The sequence below is a fragment of the Eleginops maclovinus genome, chromosome 7, assembly GCF_036324505.1.
Source record: "Eleginops maclovinus isolate JMC-PN-2008 ecotype Puerto Natales chromosome 7, JC_Emac_rtc_rv5, whole genome shotgun sequence".
NCBI classification, from domain to species: Eukaryota; Metazoa; Chordata; class Actinopteri; order Perciformes; family Eleginopidae; genus Eleginops; species Eleginops maclovinus.
This window is the reverse complement of record NC_086355.1, coordinates 6178681-6199528: the sequence shown is the minus strand read 5'-3', so window position 1 is coordinate 6199528 and position 20848 is coordinate 6178681. Positions and strand designations below refer to the sequence as shown.

Sequence of the window (20848 nt, the reverse complement as noted above, 5' to 3'; positions counted from 1 at the left end):
TAGTAAACATAAAAGCGCTCAAAAACAGTGCCTCAATGTTTCATGTGCTGCATCAATTAATTAACATTTCATTTCGAAGGGAAAACCAAAGTCCCAACCCCCTTAGGTTTCACTCAATGACATATCTGAGCGGTTTTTGATTGTTTCTGAAATAATATAGTAGGGTTTTATTCCATGTTGAAACAAAATGCATCCCCTCCCACAGCTATTCTCCCGCTCACCCTCAATGTAGAGAGGCTCCACCACGTCGTGATTGATGAGCTCGAAGTTCTCGTGTCCGATCCAGTGCTCCACGTTCCGCTTCCTCCCCGTGAAGAAGTTGTCCACCACCGTCACCTCGTGGCCATCCATCATCAGCTTGTCAGTCAGGTGGGAACCCACAAACCCCGCCCCACCTGTGATCTATTGGAAGAAAACACATGTCAGTAAAGGCATACAAGTGTTGTGTTTAATAACTCTCTCGTATGTTCTCTGAAGTAAGAATTGAGGCTTAACCATCGGGCCTTTTACACAGCAGACACTTTGACCCTGTGTTAGACATTTAAATAGATTAAATGATCAAATGAACACTATTTGAGGAGACAATTCATTGATTTACTTTAAAGGAAATGTTTTTTTAAAATATTTTTTCCACTTAGAAAAAGAAATGAATCGTTTTGAATAATAACTTCAAACAAGAACTTAAAAAAACTTATTGCAAAAATTCTGTTTCTAGTACATGCACATGCACATACACAGCCAGGGCGAAATATTGGTTAAAAAAGCAAATTATCATCTAATTTGCACTAATTTGTTGTGTCTATCTAGCAGACCAATCAGATGCTCTGACCATAATGCCGTAAAAAGTGTTGTTGGTTGAGTATTTCTAAACGGTGTGCCGTTAATGCAAGAGGCATTAGGTAAATACATTTTAAAAAAGATCGATGGAGCCTCTTTTTTATTTGCCCAGTCAGAAAAAACGTTTTTGACTTGCTGTTGGTGCCAGGTGGAAAGACAGGTGGTCACGGACTTATTTTTAAAAATGAGTCCAAATTGAGATCCAGAATAGCCTTTCAGACATTTCGCCTGAACCCAAAAATGTCAAGTTCCTGACGGCGCTTCATGAAAAGTCAGAGGATCGTGAAAGTCCTCAGGAAATGTTTTCCTCGAACTATAAATGTCTGTTAAATAAGATTGAAATTGCTTTTGGGAGAGCCACAGAGCCAACAATGAGATCCATATGGGGTACAACCAGATATTCTCATGTTTAGATTTCATTTAGAGAATGACAAGGATAAGAACTTCATTCTGTTTAAATCCTAGGCAGCTAAAGTGGCTCGACTGAGGGATAAATCTTTGCTATAATAATGATTATTGTAAAGGTCGTCTGAAATTGTGTTTATCCCATACCAGAATTCTCTTCCGATCCTTTTCTGACAGGAATTTCACAGGTGGGTATTTCTGAGAAAAACTAGAGGGAGAGGAGAAACAGAAAGAACAACTTAATGAGAAGGAAGCAAAACAGAGAAATATATAATGTAAGAAACAGAATTTGAATAATGAAGAAATGGGTTTTTATGGACTTACTGAAAACACATGTAACATAAGTGACTTGTTTTTTGAGAATCTATTCTTCTCCGGTGAGCAGGCACTGAAGCAGGACGTCTTATTGTTCCTTTTATTAACACGAAGATGTACAATTTTGGCAATGTAAGTGTATGATTTGTAACCTCTACATCCTTTATTCTTCATAGTTTTTAGCTATTTTGGATTGATAGATGATTTAGAGATGTGGACATGTTTCAAGATCCCATCAAGACTGCTCCTCTAAATTAGAACTAAGCCTGCTTGTCCTTTAAATCATTAAATAGCCTGAGTATACCTATACAACATCAATGTGTCAAACCTGTCTCAAGAAAGCACTGTTCATCATCGGGAGCTGCAGCATAACAGAATACCTAAAGCATCATTATGGAATAATCTTGGATCTACATAATCCACCGGCAGCTCTCCACAGTGGCCTCTCAGGAGGATCACACACAGGCTCTCATAATCCTGTGACATATTGCGGGTTTAAAAAAAGCAGCAACCTGTACAAACAAGTGGCTTGGTTTATATTGGTCTCATTAGCATTCAAGGCATAAACAATATACTGTAGGTAACATATCTATATTTCTGTAGCATCATTACGGTATTGTCCATAACACATGTAAAGGTCAAGTAATCCATCAATCTAAATTTATGTTAGTGTGGTTTAAATCATACAGAGGAGGAGGTTTTATTTTTCTCTCAGTCCACAAAAATAGATGGAAAGACTGCAGGTGGTAACCATTTGATGAACATAAATAAGACATAATCACATTCCCTCTGAAGGAATCCTTTTTCCTTTCTTACTTGCAATTGAAAGCTATTATCACATATATAAAAAGGGCACCTATCTAGTTTGCCATGAATCTGAACAATAGCGTAAAGACACAGAAAAGACAGGAGCAAGACCTGAATATTTCACTCCACTCACTGGAGGGGAAGTCATTTCAAAGATCTCGGTATCACTGTTCAAGAGGTGTTGGATCGAGGGTAATAGAGTGGAAAATACTGCACAGAGCCTTCATCAGCGCCTCCAGACTTTAAAGAGGCCCTATTATTCTTTTGGGGGTTTCCCTGTAGTGTGTTAAATACGTGTAAATAAATGGTCTGCAAAGGCTGAGACGCCTCCATTGGACTCCTTTGTTTACTTTCGTAACATGATGACATCACTAGATAACACTTCTGCTTCTACTCGCTAGCGCTCCAACAAATTGTACATGATGAGGCTAAGGGGCGGGACATCTCTCTTCACAACAGAGTCGGCCAGTGAGAGCAGATTGGGCTCTGGTTTCAGACAGAGGGTTAAAAGGCAGTATGAAACATGAAAGCATGGGGACGCGTCACAGGAGAGGCACAACATACAAATATCGACCTGAAAATAAGCAATTAAATCCAAATGAAGAAAGAGTGAGACAAATAATTAACCATTAGAAGCTGGGATGAAACCGTCGATAGTGTTGGCGTCATTCATGGAAAGCCTGCTAGCCTGACGGATTTGTAATCTTGCTTTATAATCTATTTTTATACTGCCTTGTTAAGAAAGCTATGCAAATCAGCACAGCTTGCTGTCCTTTCATGCACTGAACACCGGTGTAACATATTGCTAATGGATGTTAAGAGGATCATTTCATGTCATTCAGAGGGTGCAGTCACACTGGGAGGTCTAGTTTAGCTTTGAATGAGTAGTAATTGGTTTTGGGAAGAACAATTTAAAGTAGTAATTAAGATATGCATTTAATATTGGGTCCTAGATCGAATAATTAGGACATAACCTTTGAGTTGGTACTGTGATATAGACAGCATGCGAGTATTTAAGGCGTCCATAAGTCCGCACACAAGTTTCTGCAACAAAATGTTCTCCCTTGCAAAAACAGCTGGTGCATGTTTGTGTGCACGTGTGATTAAAAGAGGGAAACACACCTTTGTTCCAGATCACGAATCTTCTCTCTGAGAGGAGCCACAGCCTAAAGAGAGTGGAGAAGTGAGACAGACATGAGGGGGAGAGCAGGAGTCGATGCTTAGTTAGGATTGAATTGATCCTACGGCGTGTCTTAAAGGTCAAACTACAACATCGGCATGTTAATGGAAGGTTATGTTCATGACTTCATTTATGGGTGGACAAAAAACAATATTGAAGTAATCACAATTATGATCTTAATTGCAATCTTTTGTCTCCATTTTGAAACGCCCTTTACACCAAAGCCAGACTTGAAATAGCTTCCTCTATTTGCACCATTCAATCACAAATGTGCATGAAAGATCTTTGTAGCAGCCATGAATGTCAGAAGGCAGGGACTTTTACTGTAAATGTAATAAGGGTTCTGATTGTTTAGATTTTAGTATTTGTCTTTGCTTATAATAATATTATTTTGTGATCGATTATGAGTTGGATTAGTCGAGGTACATGGGTATCAGCGGTAGTGAATAAAATCCTCTGTGTGAGGTGTGTGTGTGTAAGAGAGGGGGCGAGGGTTGCTGTATTTTTTGTTTTAAGCAACTCTTAACATCCTTTTTCCCCCACACACACTTTAAACATTACAAAATGTTCAGCATTCATACTTTGTATTCTTAAAGTAGTTGACCATTTTCATTACATTGAGATTTAGAACGCTTTTTTTAATTTATTTCAGTCTTCACTTTTGAAAACAGCTTTAGTTTATTTCCTGAAGTCACTGCAGAACTTAACAGCTTCAATAACAGACACGTCGTTGCTCAACAAAGTTTACAGATATCTTCGGCTTGGGAAATATCTGCCCGGCCAAACCCTTCCCCTCCCACTGATACGAGTTATTTTTTGGCACAAGATCTTCATCCTCATTGTCACTAACTATAAATCAACTTGCACAATATGACACACCTAGGCAGTGAGTGGTAACATCGCTTCGATCCACTAGTCAGGAGGTTATATGAAGGACACATATTTAAAAGGACATTAAATACAGCGTGATAAGCAGATTAAGAGGGCCTTCGAGATGAATCACACATCTAAAAAAGTGCATATGGAGAAGATCATACCCTCAGCTTGGAGAGGATTTGTTTGGTTTGGTTCGTTTGTCTATCAGCAGGATTACCTAAACAAAACGGGCCTCATTTTCATCGCTTGTTGGAAAAGTGGCTCAAGGAAGAACCCAATACATAAATTAAATACAGTGTGGCTGCCAGTCACACTTGTGTTTGTTGCTCTAGTGAGTCATCAACACCACAGGATACATCTCAGGAGAGGGTCTAATTTAGAGTCTAGCAGCAGGTGTGTGTGTGTGTTTCAAGTGGCATAAAGAGACTGTCAATCACCTGCATTTTGTAAAACACGTCAAACAGGCAGAGACAGGAGGTACAAGCTATGTTAAGCATCTTGTATAATTGAAATAATTGAGTATGATAGAAGCAAAACAGTTTTAACAGTCATTGTGGTGATCGATCAGGGAGAGCCTGTTTTTAACAATGTTACTCCCCTAAAAAACTGCTTAACTCATAGATCAGTAACAGAATAAGGATGAGTATAGTTAATGCTGGTATCAGTGAGCATTTTAAATGTCAGACTTCACTTCAACACAGGTGTTATAATTAAAAAGGTAACAAAAAGGTAATCTGAAAGGTAATAAAAAGATGCCCTTTTAATTTAGCTGCTACAGTTTGTCACTGTATTGAAACACATCTGTTTAAATGCATTAAAGTTTCTCATTTAGTTCATTAGTGCAGTTTGATGTTAACGTGTCCCATGTCACGAGAACTTATTTTGTTCGTCAAAAGCAAAGCGTGTAACACAACACATGTTGTTTTCAGTGGCGTGATATGTCATAATTAAATTTGTGTGTCAAAAAGAAAATCGAACATCCGGGGTTAAAATTGGAGCCCCACAATGATTAAGCCAAGGCTGCACGGTATCGGTTAGGGTCAATACAATAAATCAATGTCCAGCTAAAGCAGGCAGAGGCTGCAAATGAATGCATATCAAAATGTGAAGGCTTTATAGAATTACATGTGGGATAATATGTGCATGAAAAAGAGAATTACTCTGTGTGATAACATCAAACAGAAGTCATTGAACCGGTGAAAGACGTGTCAAACTCACTTCATCAATTCTCTGCTCAATCTTCATTTCTCCGTGTTCCTGTATCGATCTAGGAGTAGAGAGAGTTAAAGACAAGGCAAGGAGGGATAAAAGAATGCAATCATCACAAAGCCAGGGAATATAGCTATTGACTTGAAGCATGCCGTTATTGAGAGACACATAACACACAACCCATCCATGAACAGTGCGGTATATACGATTGAAACCCCACATTCATCTCTACATCCCATATCTCTTTGTGTATCTCCAGAGTCCTTTTTCACATTTATAAAGTAAAGATTATTCATTGAAATAAAGCTAAATCACATTTAAAACAATACTTTAAATAAAGCTAATATCTTTAGAACAAGAACTTTTGAAGCTATACATTTATTTAAATAAAACATGAATTAATTAATTACATGATCATGATTAACATGCCCTGTTCACCCCCTCATTTTGAGAGGGAAATATTGGTAACCCTTGAATAAATAAACAAGTTGTATGTTCTTATGCAGCAGTCTGATTACGCTCTGTAAGGTCAGTAAGTATCAGGTTACACATAGCCATCTAAAAAATGACAATAATGTATTTGATAACTGAGTGTAAAATTCATTTTCATACGTTTATGACCCGCGTATAGTAGACCCACAACAGTGAATTCTGATGTGGAGAGGCATTACTGTCATGAGGAAGAGCAATCACCATGCACGTCACGCAGCTGTCAGGACAGTCAATAAAACAGGTCAAACTACATCGAGCAGGAGAATGGCTCATGCTGATAATCATCACACTCACCGTGTCCAGTAATTAACCTCATTCAACTTCCTGCTCCTCCCATAAACAGCTCTTCAAACGAGAGACTCAGAAAGGCGGGGTAAGATGATGGCGGCAATCATCACGAAGCCACAGAAAATAGCTGCTGACTTGAAGCACGTTGTTGTTAAGCAACACGTGACGCAAGACCTCCAACCCATCCATTAACAGTGGGAGTAAAATCGTCCATCAAACTTCGTTTTGTGTCATAATTTCTATATATGGATTTTATCAATGTTCTATTCGTGGATCACCAACAAGGAAATAGATCAAAAAATCAGATATTTTCTCATATTTTAGCACTGTTAGCATTATTGTGATGGATAAGCTTTGTTAGCACAATTGATTTTAGCAACCAGTCTTGCAAAACATCAATTTGACTGATTTAAGTTGCAATGAATTGTAATATTATAGTTGTACTGATAAATGGGCAGGCTTTTATATATACATCTGTATTTTAATCAGATTTTAAATGGTTAGTGAGATAGGCTTTACGTAAGGTCTTTAGGGTTTGTTGAGCCAGTACGCCAAGATCCTATAGATGGAAATTAGCTCTAATCTGGCATCTTTTCTCTATATCATTGACTATATGAAGATATACACATAGATATATAAAGCTAGATCTAATATAATAGAGGATTTTACACATTCATCCCATTGTTAATGGATGTGTCGGAATTGTGCGGCATGCGGGGCTAAAAGCGTGCTTCAGGGAAATGGTTTTTCTCTGGATTCGTAGTGATTGCTGCCATTATCTTATCACTTCAAGCATTCAAATGACACCCGCTAATAAACACCACGCTCTTCCTGTTTGGTGAATAACCTGATCAAAATAAAATATAAACACGACTTCACAGCAGGACATTAAGTCGAGGGACTCCTCGAAATTCTGATGGAGGTCGTTTTGCTTGACAATTGATGATTTAAGAGCCCGTCAATGTTGACGTGTATTCTTTTTACCACGTGTATATTTCACAATAACATGCAAATATCAGATAATTTAGCCTTCATAAGCCTTACGATTTGGGATATTATTACAGTATACCGTTTGATAATCACACACAGAAAATTGTAAACCAGTCTATAACACAGATATTTTGCATTGGGTAAAATGTGGCTTAGAACCAAGACTTCAGCCACCCTGCAGTAGGCAAATATTTCACATGGAAGAAGTTAAAGATTCATCACTGTACCTCATGTTCGTGTATGTTCCCCAGACAGCTGAAAGAGAGAAAAAGAAAACTTGTCACAGAGTGAATCATGAATAAAGTACATGTGAAATGCATCAGAACCAGGAGCCAAAGAGAGAGAAGTGAGGAGGATCTCAGCTCCCTCGGTTATCATCTTTTTCTCAGCTCTTACATCAGTACGTCTGATGATAGTCAATTCTTGATCTGTTAATAATCAAAACTGAGCAATGAATAATCTGACTATTGGTGAATGGATTAGTATTGAATTCCAACCGGGTAATATCCTCTCTTTCAAATCTCTGTATTTATTAGTATTTCCTGTAATCTTCACACTAAATATAGGCGCTGACCCCCTAAGAAGGCCGTGTCAGGCAATAATAGGCTGATTTTGAGTGATCTGAACCAGGCTTGAGGTGTATTTCAGATGTGCAGTGTGTTCATAACATGAAGGTATTTACAGGAGTTGATCATCTGATAGCAGCGTGTAGAGAGCTCAGCTAAATCCGGACAGCATCGACACAGTGAAATAGGTTTCCAAACCTTACACTCTGCCCAAAATAGTGAGTGAAGTCGATGTAAACATTCAAATATTCTAAATTGTATCCTGCTTATACTTTGTTATTGTCATGTATTTGCATAAAAACAATTTAAAAATGATTAGGAAATAATTGATTGTATTTTACTATTTGATTTCAGAGCAATAATAATATTTAAAACTTTGATTTAAAGGGTGCTTAACAGCCCATAATTCCCAACTTAATACCTCATTTATATTGCCGTGAAAACATCTTGTTATAATTTGTATTTATTCATTCATTATTAGCAAACAAAAACACAGTGGTTCATAGCGTCAGGTGATTATACACTAATTAAAACAAAGTTCTGAATGATTTATTTCCTTTTTGCCAATAAATTCCCACAAATCACATAAATTATAATAACCTTTTTTAAATTCTGCGTCTCCGACTTCATCATAGTCTTACAAGCCAGGTTGGTTCTGATAAGGTTTAATTAGAGATAACTGCTAACGACAGAAATGGCACAATAATAAATGATTGACAGGGATGCCCATTAAACCTGAGTTTGACTTTTGGTCTGACACTTTAGATATAGTGTCTTAACAAGTCAGAGTAGTGAGAGGTGGTAAAAGACAGTAATTCCTATATAACAGCAAGTGATGTGATTTAAGAGCACACATGAATTAGGCCAAAATCTGATTTCTGTGTCCGCTACTTCAATCAGATCCGTGTCCAATGAGAGCAGTAAATCCGATTTCTTTGTTATATAAACTTTTGTAATTTGAACATAGCCTTATGATAGGAATCTGATTTGACAGTCTTGGACCTGTCTCAAGTCTATTTCCATTTGGTTCTAAATCAGATTTGAACGCTGCCTGGTCTTGGACTTGTCAAGGCCTTGGCAAAGACATTGTTGACAGCAGCGACGCGCAAACAACTTCTCTTTATTTCTTGTTGTCAGCCACACTGGGACACTTCAAAGTAAGTTCAACATTACAACTTGTGACAGGATAAATTAATCACCAAATGAATGAAACAGATGAGCTCAGATTCCTTATAAAGTACCTGCAATTGCGGCTATATTTAATAAAATCAGTTGTATCAAAAATATAAATCAATATATAAAGGGAGACAATGTTGACACACACACAACGCAGAGTGGAGCAAATTATAAGTAACTTAAGTCAATCAAAAACAAAAAAGGTTATTAATTAACAGTGTGCTATCTGGACACTTTTGAAAAAATGTACTCTAATGGGAAGTGCTGACATTATGTTGTGTCTCAAGAAATACAACAACAATTCTAGTTCAAGATGATGCCAAAAAAGCTGCAATGAACAACTTATTTCATTATTGATTATCTGTCAATTATTTTTCCACTAATAGTCTGGAGATTTTTATACATGGTTTTAACTTGGTTCGAAATTGTGCAACAACACTTCCAAGAGTTAAAATTGACCTCTTGTGATATATTTTAAAGAAGCAGAAACCACTGAACACTGGAATAGTAGGACTTCCCGTAGATGTACATTTTTATGAAAGCTCAGTTCCCCACATAATATTTATCACATAACACTGTCCTTTCTCCCTATACAATTGGATCCGAGATGGTACATTTTAAGGGGACAAACTAATAAACAAACAATGTGTGTATTGTGTACAATGGATTTTTCATGTATTTTGAGCCTGAGCTTTACAACACTACAGATTGATAGTCTGGAGAAATGGCCACCACATAATTCATTCATGAAGTCAAGGTATGATGACAGTTTACCAGGTGAGAGACAGTCCTGTTAAACAGCTGTGATTCTGTTGTTACAGAAAACGTGTCCAGGATGCTTTGTCACCAAACAATGTGTTGTGTGTCAGCCTAAATCACTCAAAGTTTTTAGGTGACATAAAGACCAGGGATTGATGACAGTTTTAACAGGTGAGAGACATTCAGTGTACTTACAGGCAATGTAGGCGATCAAAGCGAGGGCAAAAAGCAGCTTCATCATTCTTCTGTTTAATCCTGATATCAACCAGATGATCCGCTTCATCATCCGCTCAATGCAACAAGCACCAGGAACACAATCAAGTCCAGCTAAAGCATTTTGACTCGCAATTCTTCATATCCTCGGTGCTGTTCGGGTTGATCCGCTAAGGAGATTGTCAACAACTTGGATATCCTAATTCATATAAAAAGGGGCAATGTGAGCCTGGCAGGAGGACAGGAAGACAGGAAAGCTAGCTGGTCCTGCTACGTCAACACTACGCAGGAGCAGTTTACGTGGCTAGCTGTTGAACACAGGTAGCAAACAGAACCAGGTGGCAAAGCTACACTGTCAACACTCACAACTACATGTACACTTGTTTATCTGCGACATGTGTCCCCCGACTAACCACACACAACACATCACATCTTACGTAAACAATACCTTAAAGACACGTTTACCTCAACAATAACAAAGTAAAAATAAACGGTTAGCCGTTAGCACCCCTTTAGCAATTAACTACGGCTAGCTAGCAAGCTACTTAACTGACAGCAATTTTTTCCCTCCCGTTTATAGCTGCCGCTGGGAAAAAGAACGACGCAAATCCGGCTTCACATTCGTTTTCAGGTGAGTACCTGGAAAATAACATATGCTCTCATTTTAACTGCGCAGACATTTCCTCATGAAGGAGTTTTGCTCCTCAGTTGGGCCGAAGGATAGCGGATGAGCGATTACTCACTGCTCGATTTAGCAGCCTGACTTTTCCTGCAGAGACTGCGTGACGCTCCTTTGACTTGTCTCCAATAATAAAAGTCATTTAGTGGTGTTATTGAGGGCTTTCTAACAACGTTGTCTTTTGCAGATTACAGAAATAGTGTAATATTGTACCAACTATTCATCCTTTTTGGGGGGTTATGGCTTTCAAGTTGCAGAATCATTTACTTTAGCACTGACACAATGACTCATTCATTCAATCACACAAAACTTTCCACAGTGCAGTAAAGCAACCCTGTTGAACACCTTGTCCCACTTGAACCACTGCAGCCTGTTTGGCGCTGTAAGCCATCTGGGTGGTTGGATCATAGGGTTTGATGTATTTGAATTTGAATTTGCTTAAGTGAAATGTATGCAGAGGTGGAATAAGTATTCCGATCTTGTACTTGAGTAAAAGCAGAACTGAATACTCTGTTGCAAGTAAAAGTCCTGCATTCGAAAGGTAAATCAAGTAAAAGTACAAAAGTTTTAGCAAAGTAAAAGTACTCATGCAGTTTGGCCCATTTAATCATAATATATATAATAACATGTTTTGATTCTAATAATTGATGCATCAAAGTCTTATTAAAGCTGGTAAAGGTCTAGCTATTTGAATGACTTTGTATACTGCTGTTGTCTATATTTCTCATTATTAATCAAGATCTGCAAAGTAACTAAAGGTATAAAATAATTGTAGTGAAGTAAAAGTACACACAATTAAAATACTCAAGTACTTAATTAGTTTCCTTGCGTAAATCTACTTAGTTACTTTACACAACTGACTGCATGTCATTACAAAGCAGGTATTATTTTCATTAAAAAAAGACTACCAGAGAGGCTTTTAGAACGGCCTCAACAACATAATTATATTACAGGTCTCCCATACTGCACTTTCTCTCTGCTTGATAGTTCAATATTTAAATTAGTTTTAAAACAGAAAGGAAATGATTAAATGACAGCTGAGAACCTTAAGAACTTGTATTTTAACAAATATTCTCCATACAGAATTATACAATTGTTCATGAACAGCAAGTCCTTAGTGTATATATATTGGTGTTGTATGTGTTTGGATGAAGTTTATGAAAGAAATATATATTTCCAACTTATGTCAGGTGCTGCTTTAATGCTCCTCAAAGGCACCTGTCTATATAATCTCTTAAATAGTAAATACATATATATAAAGACAGACAACAGACTGTGTAAATGTTCCACCAGTTATATTCCCACTTGACTATTGATGTGACTTGAGCAACACAAACAAATGCATATCCCTAAGATTTCCTGTGTGTGAGACTGATAAACGTACAAACATAGCTATAATCTACAAAACTGAAAATCATTGTATATATGTTTATGTCCCGCCTAGTTCCTTAAATTAAAATATTTTCATTGTATTTTCTTCTCTTGTATTTATATGCACCATTACACCAAAGCATATTCTTTGTATGTGAAAACCTACTCTGCAATACACCAGATTCTCCTTGTATTATCTTCATATCCAATAAAGCAAAAGAGACAGCCATTGATTCACACTTCCTGATAGCTTAGAGTCAAGTTAATAGTATATTAATAATCTGCAGGCAGTGCACAGAGGCTTTATGCATCCGCAGGAGAATCAAAAAAAGATGGTTTGAAGAAATTCAGAGCAGAACAATTCATTTCCCCGCTGTCTTTGTACTCCGAAACTTGGTAGAAGCCACTGATAGGCGCACTCAGCTGGTGATAATTCTGTTGTTCAGGTTTTGAATGGCGCAGCTCATTTTCGCCTGGCATGCAGTTGCCAATTTGAAATCCCTCAGACGGTAGAAAACAGGCTGATGTGTTGACATATGACACATGTTCACAAATTGAAATTCTGCGTTACACTGAATGGGACTGAGGAATCCAAAGTAAGATGATCACAGCATGGTTTTTTAAAGCGTTTTTAAGTAGAACCTTTAAACAGAACCTCCTGATGTGAAATAAATAGTCTTTCTAGACATGCTGTGGCAATCATGAAAAAAAGAACTTGATATTAGAGGAAGAGGAACACATTTTCAGTTTAATTACAAAGACATAATGAGGAAGAGTCTCTCTGTTCTCTTTTATTTCTTTTTTACCTTTTGATGTGATTTGGCTTACTATCCCTCAGAGAGGACTTCTAGAACCACCCATCTGTCAGGGGAGGAGTTTGGTAATCAACCATCGACAGCTGTTAATAGTGAGGATTGGCATGAAAACAGCCAACATAGAGCTTCTAACCCTGCAGCATCCTCAACAGCAACAACGTTGGGAACTGAAACTGGCAACTGTAATAATCACGTGAACATCTCTCACTTATTAACTGTCAGATCTCAAGAGATTTTTACTAGTTATGTTAGAAAATGATCCTTCAGTCTATAGGTCAGTCCACCACTTTGGTCATAGAGTTGGAAATACTGCACAGAGCCTTTCCTGTAGTGTGTTATAAAGGTTTGTGTGCATGTGAATGGTCTGCAAAGGCTAAAACGTGTCCATTGGACTCCTTTGTTTACTTCCGTACACTCACGCCTCTTTGGCTAGCGCTCCCACACATTGTACACGACACATTGTACATGATAAGCTAAGGGGCGGGGAATATCTAAGCGGTTGACGAATGACAACAGAGCCGGCCAGCTAACCAATCAGAGCAGACTGGGCTCTGGTTTCAGACAGAGGATGAAGAGAGGAGCTGCAGCACAGGCAGTATGAGAAAAATAAAGAGCTTTTTGAACATTAAAGCATGGAGACATGTCACAGTAGAGACACAAAATACAAATATGAACCTGAAAAGGAGCACAACAGGTCTTCTTTAACGAGACAACATAAGCCAATTGCATGTTTTAGGACTGTAGAATACAAATTACCCAACAGTGATAATTAAAGACAGCAGCATGCACACTGTACAGGCAGCAGTTGCGTTGTGAGAACATGTACATGGCTGGCTGGACAACCCGGAGGCGCTACTACAGTAGGTGTGCCTTACTATTATATGAAGATAAACCATCCTGTAAATGTTTACTAAAAGCCTCAGGCTCAGTCGACGCTCTAATTCTAGCATTATTATTTTATGCAAAGCTTGCAGTTCACACAACATGTTTAATTCTTCAGTAAAATGGGATAAAAAAGATGCTCCTGTTAAAGAAAGTCGTGCTTGTGGTTGAAGATACTGTGGAACTGGCTTTGGCTTTAAAGTGCCTTACATCAGTGCTTTATAGACTTTTCTTCAAAGTCAGCAAATGTTTTCCATTCCTTTAAAATGTTATCGGGAAGCTGGACTTATCAGCAAACCACACAATTTCTTTAATTGTTATCAATGCATTCATTGTCAGATCAGAACTAACGTGCTCTGTTAGAGAGGCTGAGACCAACACATGTTATATCATCATTAAGGCACTATACATTACAATTTTAACATGAACCTAATCGGATAATAAAGAATACTTTGATTTTTCATTTATAACATTCGTCCTAATTTCACATTGCAAAACCTAAATGGTAATACATGTGCAGAGCTATTAATGCAGACGTATTAAATACCACAGTATTAATCTTTATTTCCCATTTGTGACTAAATTATTGTCATGATTATAGAGTTTTGTTTCCTGTTTTATTTTTAAATGTTTTCCCTCCTGTCTGTCATTTCTGTATTTGCTTCCTGTCTGTGTTTTCCCTCCTGTCTGATTGTCTGATTGGGTTCGCCTGTTGTCCCTGTGTTTCTCCTCCCCTCTCCAGCTGTGTCTTGTCTTGTGATTAGTCCCTGTGTATTTAGTCTGGTCTTCCCTTTGTGTTCCTTGTCGTGTCGTTGTCATTCCCATGTTTGTCTCGTGGTCCGGTTCTGTTTGTTTCCCGGTCCTGTCTGCCTGTCTGGATTCCCCTCGGCTGCCCTCCTGTCTTTCTGGTTTGATTTAGTTTGGTTTGCTACTTTTCCGTTTGATGATAGTGACTGCTTGCACCGTGTCTCGTGTTTTGTTGTTACCGCTTTTTGTTTAATAAAGCTCGCTTTTCTTTAAACCCCAATACCTTCCTCCCCTTGTTTCACTGCATTTGGGTCCTGTTACCTTAACTGTGACAGTTATAAGGTTAAAATTCTTCTTTTTAACTAACCAAGTAACCTACCTAAGCACACATGTATTTAGTTTTTCTTAACAGATCTCAAAAAAATTCATCTCTGGATAAAAGATGGCTAGATTAGCGATGTCAAGACTCGACAACTATTAAGAACATAGCAAAAGGTGAAAGTGTTTTTAGCTGTCTTAAATAGCCAAACGAGACGAAATGATCAGTCAAATGGGTCCCAAGGTTCAAGCTTTCTCCTCAAATGTTCCCAGTGTGTTGAAAAAGTCACATAGGAGGCCTAGTTCTGTAAAGAATTCAACAGAACTGAATTTGAGAAAGAAGAATAGGACGTTGGCATGATTGTCAAATGGTTGTTTTCCCCTTGACCACATCATTGAAAAATGATTACAAAAAGAATATTACAAACATATTCACAAGCTGTGTTTTTACTTTGGAGTCTCACATTATTACAGCTCATGTGGGCTTTGGTTGCCATCTTCTCATCATTCCCTGTGTCCACACCATCAAAAGTAAACAAATAAAACAAACAAGAGTAACACAGGCACAGGGAATAGCAAATCATGTCGGTATTTAAAAAAAAAGAGAGACTGAGGAGGAAACGCAATCGATAAACAGCTGACCAAACAAATAGATTTACACTTCAGGCCGCTAACATTCATCTCTAAAGATAATCATAATACTCGTCATTGTGAGCAGTTGAGAGTCCTTTGTGAGGATGGATGGAGATTGAGTTTTATTTGTTCATAGGGTTTTCTACCCCCTTACAATGCATCATTGTTGGCCTTTATCCAACACGATCAGATGATTATTTTGGAGGTGTGGTAAATCAATACATAACATCTAGAGCTCACTTTTACATTTGTCAAAAAAAGATCCTTAATGAAATGATATTTCACTTCAAATACATTTGAATCTGCTTTTTGAAACTATAAGATTCTTATTTGTGGTTTTTGGAACGTAGGAGTTTCTTTCTTTTGATTTTGGCCTTAATTAAAGTTGATCTATTATGCTTTTTCGGGTAAACATGTCAAAGTAGAAGCACAAAATACAAATATGAAGCTGAACATTTGCATAATATGGCCCCCCTCTAAATGAAGTCTCAACCTCAATGTGTTTTTGAGTCAAAATAAAGGTTGGATGAATGAAGGTCAGTCGTGAAATGAAAGATCAACTCAATTCCACATTTCCATTTACCGTTGTGATAACTTGAACTGTCTGTGGAATAAAAAATAAATCATTATGTGAAATTTAGGAAACATTTTATTTAGATCCTAAATATGAAAAAGTCTGGTTCAGGGTGGGAATTTCACGGCAGCCATGACGGCCATGGCCTCCATTGCCCCTCGGTCTGGCCGTGATGCCCCGAAAATAATTGTACGTCCTACAGCCACCATGGCCGTTGTGCCCTGATACTGTTAAAATCTCGAAGTTGCTTTAAAAGTGTCAGAGCAGTGGTCTGGGCTCTGAACTGCATTAGTCCTTGTAGCTTGGATTGGTGACGCGCACCTCACATGTCACCATCGCATCATTTAATCATCATTGTAGCGTCTATAAGAATACGAGGAGGCCTTGTGTCTCTTTTTGTCCGTGAGTTTATTCACTTCTGAGACAGGTTACTGTCGTCCGGAACCACGCCACAACAACACAGAAGTATGTTAATTATCACTCGCACACATATACCGTTAGCTCTCCCATAGCATTCCCCCGTCTCTCTCTCTCTATAGGAACCTCCTCTAGATATATAGTAAAGAGTGAAGAGCGCTATCACAAAGCAAAACTTAACAATAACAACAACCTGCCTCAGCATGAAAACATCAGACTGTAGGAAAACAGACACTCGTCACCGTGGTTACAATAGCAATCGATCCATAAACTATACTTCCGCTCACCAAAGCTCCAGTGGAAGGTCAACTTCTTTCATTTTCTGTTTGTATTATTTACCGCTGGTGATGTAGTCTAAGCCTCTCTGTCTCCTCTTCATAACTACACTTTTCGCACACACACCTACAGTCATCAGCTCTGACTTATGAGATGACGTTTCACTGGGGCTTGCGAGCACTTTGCTCCTTTGCTGCACACATTGAATGAAAAACTACTCTATTCAATGCGCAGTGCAGTAAAAAAGTAGTTTGTTTTCCATATCATTCATGTGTTTTATTATCAGAAAGTTAAGTTGTTTATTTGTAAGCTCCAAATCCTAATTTTTCCCTAAATGGCCTTTGAGCCCTGGCATGTGCCCTTTGTGCCCTAAAAAAATGTGTGACACAAAAGGCCAAATGGCTTTGCCCCTAAAATGACGAAAGTCCAAGCCTGTTCTGGTGTGCTCTTAGGTTCACTGTCAGTAAGGAATGAAAGTATTTTGTCCTTTGTGAGTAAAAACTCTGCCTGTTTGGACAAAGAATAACTACAATTCTTCATACTCTGAGTTGCAGTTTTTTCATAACAATAAAACTTCTTAAAGCTAATCTTTAATCCATTTTGAATATGTCTCTTCTTCAGCTTCCAAAGCTCTGCTTTGATTATCTCTTGTTAAAAAAGGTATTCACAATAAAGCTGATCCTCAATAACCAACAGTTATTTCATTTTCTGTAAATAGTTTATTATTGTGTGGCTGAATAAAATATACAGCTAATGTTCAAACCACATTGTGATGAACCAAGGGGCAACCTCCGGTGCTGAGCAGTGAAACACACAGGGAAGTGCCAAAAACTGCAGTTCATCGAATGGCCGCGTGGCCTGGCTCCAAATCAGAGCAATTTACACAGACCCCCCCCCCCCCCCCATGTTAAAATACCAATGTTTACAGCAGAAATAAACATGTTTACAGCGTGGTAAAAAAAATTGCTTCAGGTCTCTATAGCTTATTTTTCTATTCATGACAACTTTGAGGACGGGTGAATTTCTATATAACTATCCCGTTTTAATTATATTAAGGCTTAAAGTTATGAATAATTAAGGGCGTGGTCGCTTTGATTGACAGGTTAGCGCCGTCAGTGAGTCTTGTTTGGTATAAATCCTTAAAGCAGCAATAATAACTATGACTATGCAATCCAGTATCAATAATACATTTACCATCACATGTAACTTAGCTTATTAAACGTATTAGGAGTAACGTTGTAATCGAGTGTTCCATAGAAACGATTCGTGAACTGAATCATGTGGAAATTAAAATTCTGTTTCAAATGAAACGTTTACGTTGCGCTGATTCACGGTAACACTGGCCACATTTCTGGTCAAAATATGTTGCAAAGTACGTTTATATTTGAAACAAGCATTTTTAAACTATTGCAGTATGATCTCAGTAACAGATAGATCTTTATGTCAAGTTTTGTTGTATAGTTTCAAGTTAATGTACCTTGAGTAAGACGACCGCACGGTGTGCCGTTCCCTTTTAGCGGGATAGCGCGGCGAGTAGCATACGGTAGCATGTAGCCTAGCTTCGCTAGCTTGGTAGCTTCGAGCTAGATGGGCGTGTTTCAGTAGCCACGCCCGCTTCAGCTATGTCCATATTTGGATTAGCCAGGGAGCGGGCGGGAGGTAGACAGAGAAGATGTCGACGGTGGGAGTCGCCCACTTTGAGCTTCATTACGGCTCTTCACAAATCCATGGGTGACGTTAAGGATACTACGTCCATTATGTATACAGTCTATGTGATGAACAGCAACTGCGAGCTTGTTGTTGGATGGCTCCTCCAGCAGCAGATCTGTAAGGTAAAAAAAGTCGAAATTTTCGAGAAAAAAGTCGAAATTTTCGAGAAAAAAAGTCAGTATTTCTGAGAAAAAAAGTCGAAATTTCTGAGAAAAAAAGGCCGAAATTTTCGAGAAAAAAAGTCAGAATTTTCGAGAAAAAAAGTCAGAAATCTGCCAGGAACAGCGGAAGTGGGCTATGAGTCCCTCACAACAGAGCCTTCCGTAGAAGTGGGCTATGAGTCACTCCAGTTCACGCACACACAACATATAGATACAACAGTCACATACACTGAGCTTTAGTCATATCTTTTTGTTATTGTAAGAGTAAAACAACTTACATTTATTTTGATAATTTCACAGATTGACAAAGATGTAATTCCCTGCATGGAAGATGGAGACCTGGTAAAGTACATTTCCTCATTTGGGGATCGTCTGGACTTGAAGAGTTTCTGCAGAAATGGGACAACACAAAAAAACAAAATGGGTCTTTTTGAAAAGCTTAGGGTCAAGCTTAAGAAGCGAAATAATGCTGATGAAAATGAAAATAGGAAAACAAAACAGGCCAGAAAAGCTGAGGAAAACAAAACACAAGATGCAGAGCCAGCTGATTCATCAGCAGGTTCTTCAAACAAGAGGCGGAAAGCAACCCATCGAAAGATTGAAATTGGATGGTTGCACTGTGAGGGAGAACAAAGGAAACAAATACGAGGTAAACAGGGAGGAGGGACAAGAATGGTACCTATTGGAATAGAATGTGGAATGGATGAGGTCCTTCAAAAAGGAAAGAGGCTCTTCTTTCCAGATGGATTGTCATCAAAAGGACATGAATCTGAGTTCAACTTTGAATTGAGGGACTACAAACAGAACCCTGTCCAAGAGGATGTAACCGTTGGATTTATCTATGATACTTTGTGCATGGCACGGTTGCGATTTTATGTTGCTACTTCCCCCAAGGAGTTGAAGGATGATAGTGCCACAGATGGTGAAAAATCAAAATGCGGTGTAATAACAATAGATGAGGATGAGGAGGATGATCACCAGGACTCACATGATGCTTCACAACAGGATGATCTTCAGTGTGATTCAGAGCAGAATAAAAGTGAAAGAGTACAAGAGGAAGAGGATGGTGTTACAATCACTGGCATACGATATGGCACACTGTTTGAATGTGACCTGGTAACTGACATTGAATCGGAAGTAACCTTTGGTCCGGGTTGTCGTGAAATTGAAACTGACGCTGACGATGACACAGAACCATTTGATTTTGGGTTTCAGCCCCAACTCCAACTGCAGCCACTCATAACCTCGGATGTTTCCTCGTCATTGCATTCTGCCTCCTCACTTCAGCAAGTCATGGACCCACCACCTGAGCAACTGCTCTCCACATCAACAGTATCCAATGATGCATCTCCAGCACAACTACCTGGCTCCACATCACAGGCCAGTCTCGCCAAAATAATAACCATACACCACGGTAATTGCCTAAATGAGTTGATTAAAGAGTTCATGGATCCTACTTTGCTCACACGCCCATTAATTATGAGAAGAATACTTCCAGATAACAGTGTAGAAAAGGGGATTGGCGAAGGTGTTGTCAGAGATATTTACTGTTCTTTTTGGCAAGAATTTTATGATCGCTGTACTGTTGGAACAGCAGTCAAAGTTCCATTCATTAGACATGACTTTAGCTGTGAAACCTGGAAGGCCATTGCCAGAATTTTGCTTTCAGGTTTACAAACATGTCAGTATTTGCCGATAAAATTAGCTCTTCCTCTGATGGAGGACCTCTTTCATGGATCTGTGTGCAGCAACCTCCTAGAAAGCTTCCTTCAGTATGTGAGTATTCAGGACCAGGACATTCTCAAAAAGGCGCTTGAGGATTTCTCATCAGTTGATCCCAGCGAGCTCATGGAAGTCCTTGAGAACTACGAGTGCCGAAAGATGATCAAAGCGGAAACGCTTCCACAGATCCTGAAGGAGATTGCACATAAAGAACTAGTACAAAAACCTAGGTATGTAATTGATTGTTGGAAGCAGGTGATGCATGGAAAGGTCAACATTGCTCATGATCACCTACTGGCACGCTATCAGGCACTCAGACCCAATCCAAGACGCGTTCAAGGTCTACTTGACTTCCAAGAGGTCATGACTTCAAAACAGCGAGAGGTGGAAAACCACTTGAGAAGATGTCTTAGAGAGTTAGACGAGGACC

General features: G+C 38.6%; 1 protein-coding gene across 3 annotated transcripts in view; it reads right to left on the bottom strand.

Moving 5' to 3' along the window:
• Nucleotides 1–18381, bottom strand: part of uxs1 (UDP-glucuronate decarboxylase 1) — a 38521-nt gene extending 20140 nt beyond the window's left edge. The window contains exons 1-7 of one of the 3 annotated variants that reach the window (XM_063887804.1): nucleotides 10753–10843; nucleotides 10096–10312; nucleotides 7627–7654; nucleotides 5639–5687; nucleotides 3487–3530; nucleotides 1390–1450; nucleotides 222–402 (exon numbers count right to left, since the gene is read on the bottom strand). In XM_063887804.1, the coding sequence (XP_063743874.1) occupies nucleotides 222–402; nucleotides 1390–1450; nucleotides 3487–3530; nucleotides 5639–5687; nucleotides 7627–7654; nucleotides 10096–10186 (454 nt within the window). In that variant the 5' untranslated portion in view covers nucleotides 10187–10312; nucleotides 10753–10843. Of the gene's footprint in view, nucleotides 1–221; nucleotides 403–1389; nucleotides 1451–3486; nucleotides 3531–5638; nucleotides 5688–7626; nucleotides 7655–10095; nucleotides 10851–18302 lie in introns of those variants that run through there. The other 2 variants (XM_063887805.1, XM_063887803.1) reach the window with 2 other exon arrangements.
• Between the last annotated feature and the right edge of the window lie 2467 nt (nucleotides 18382–20848).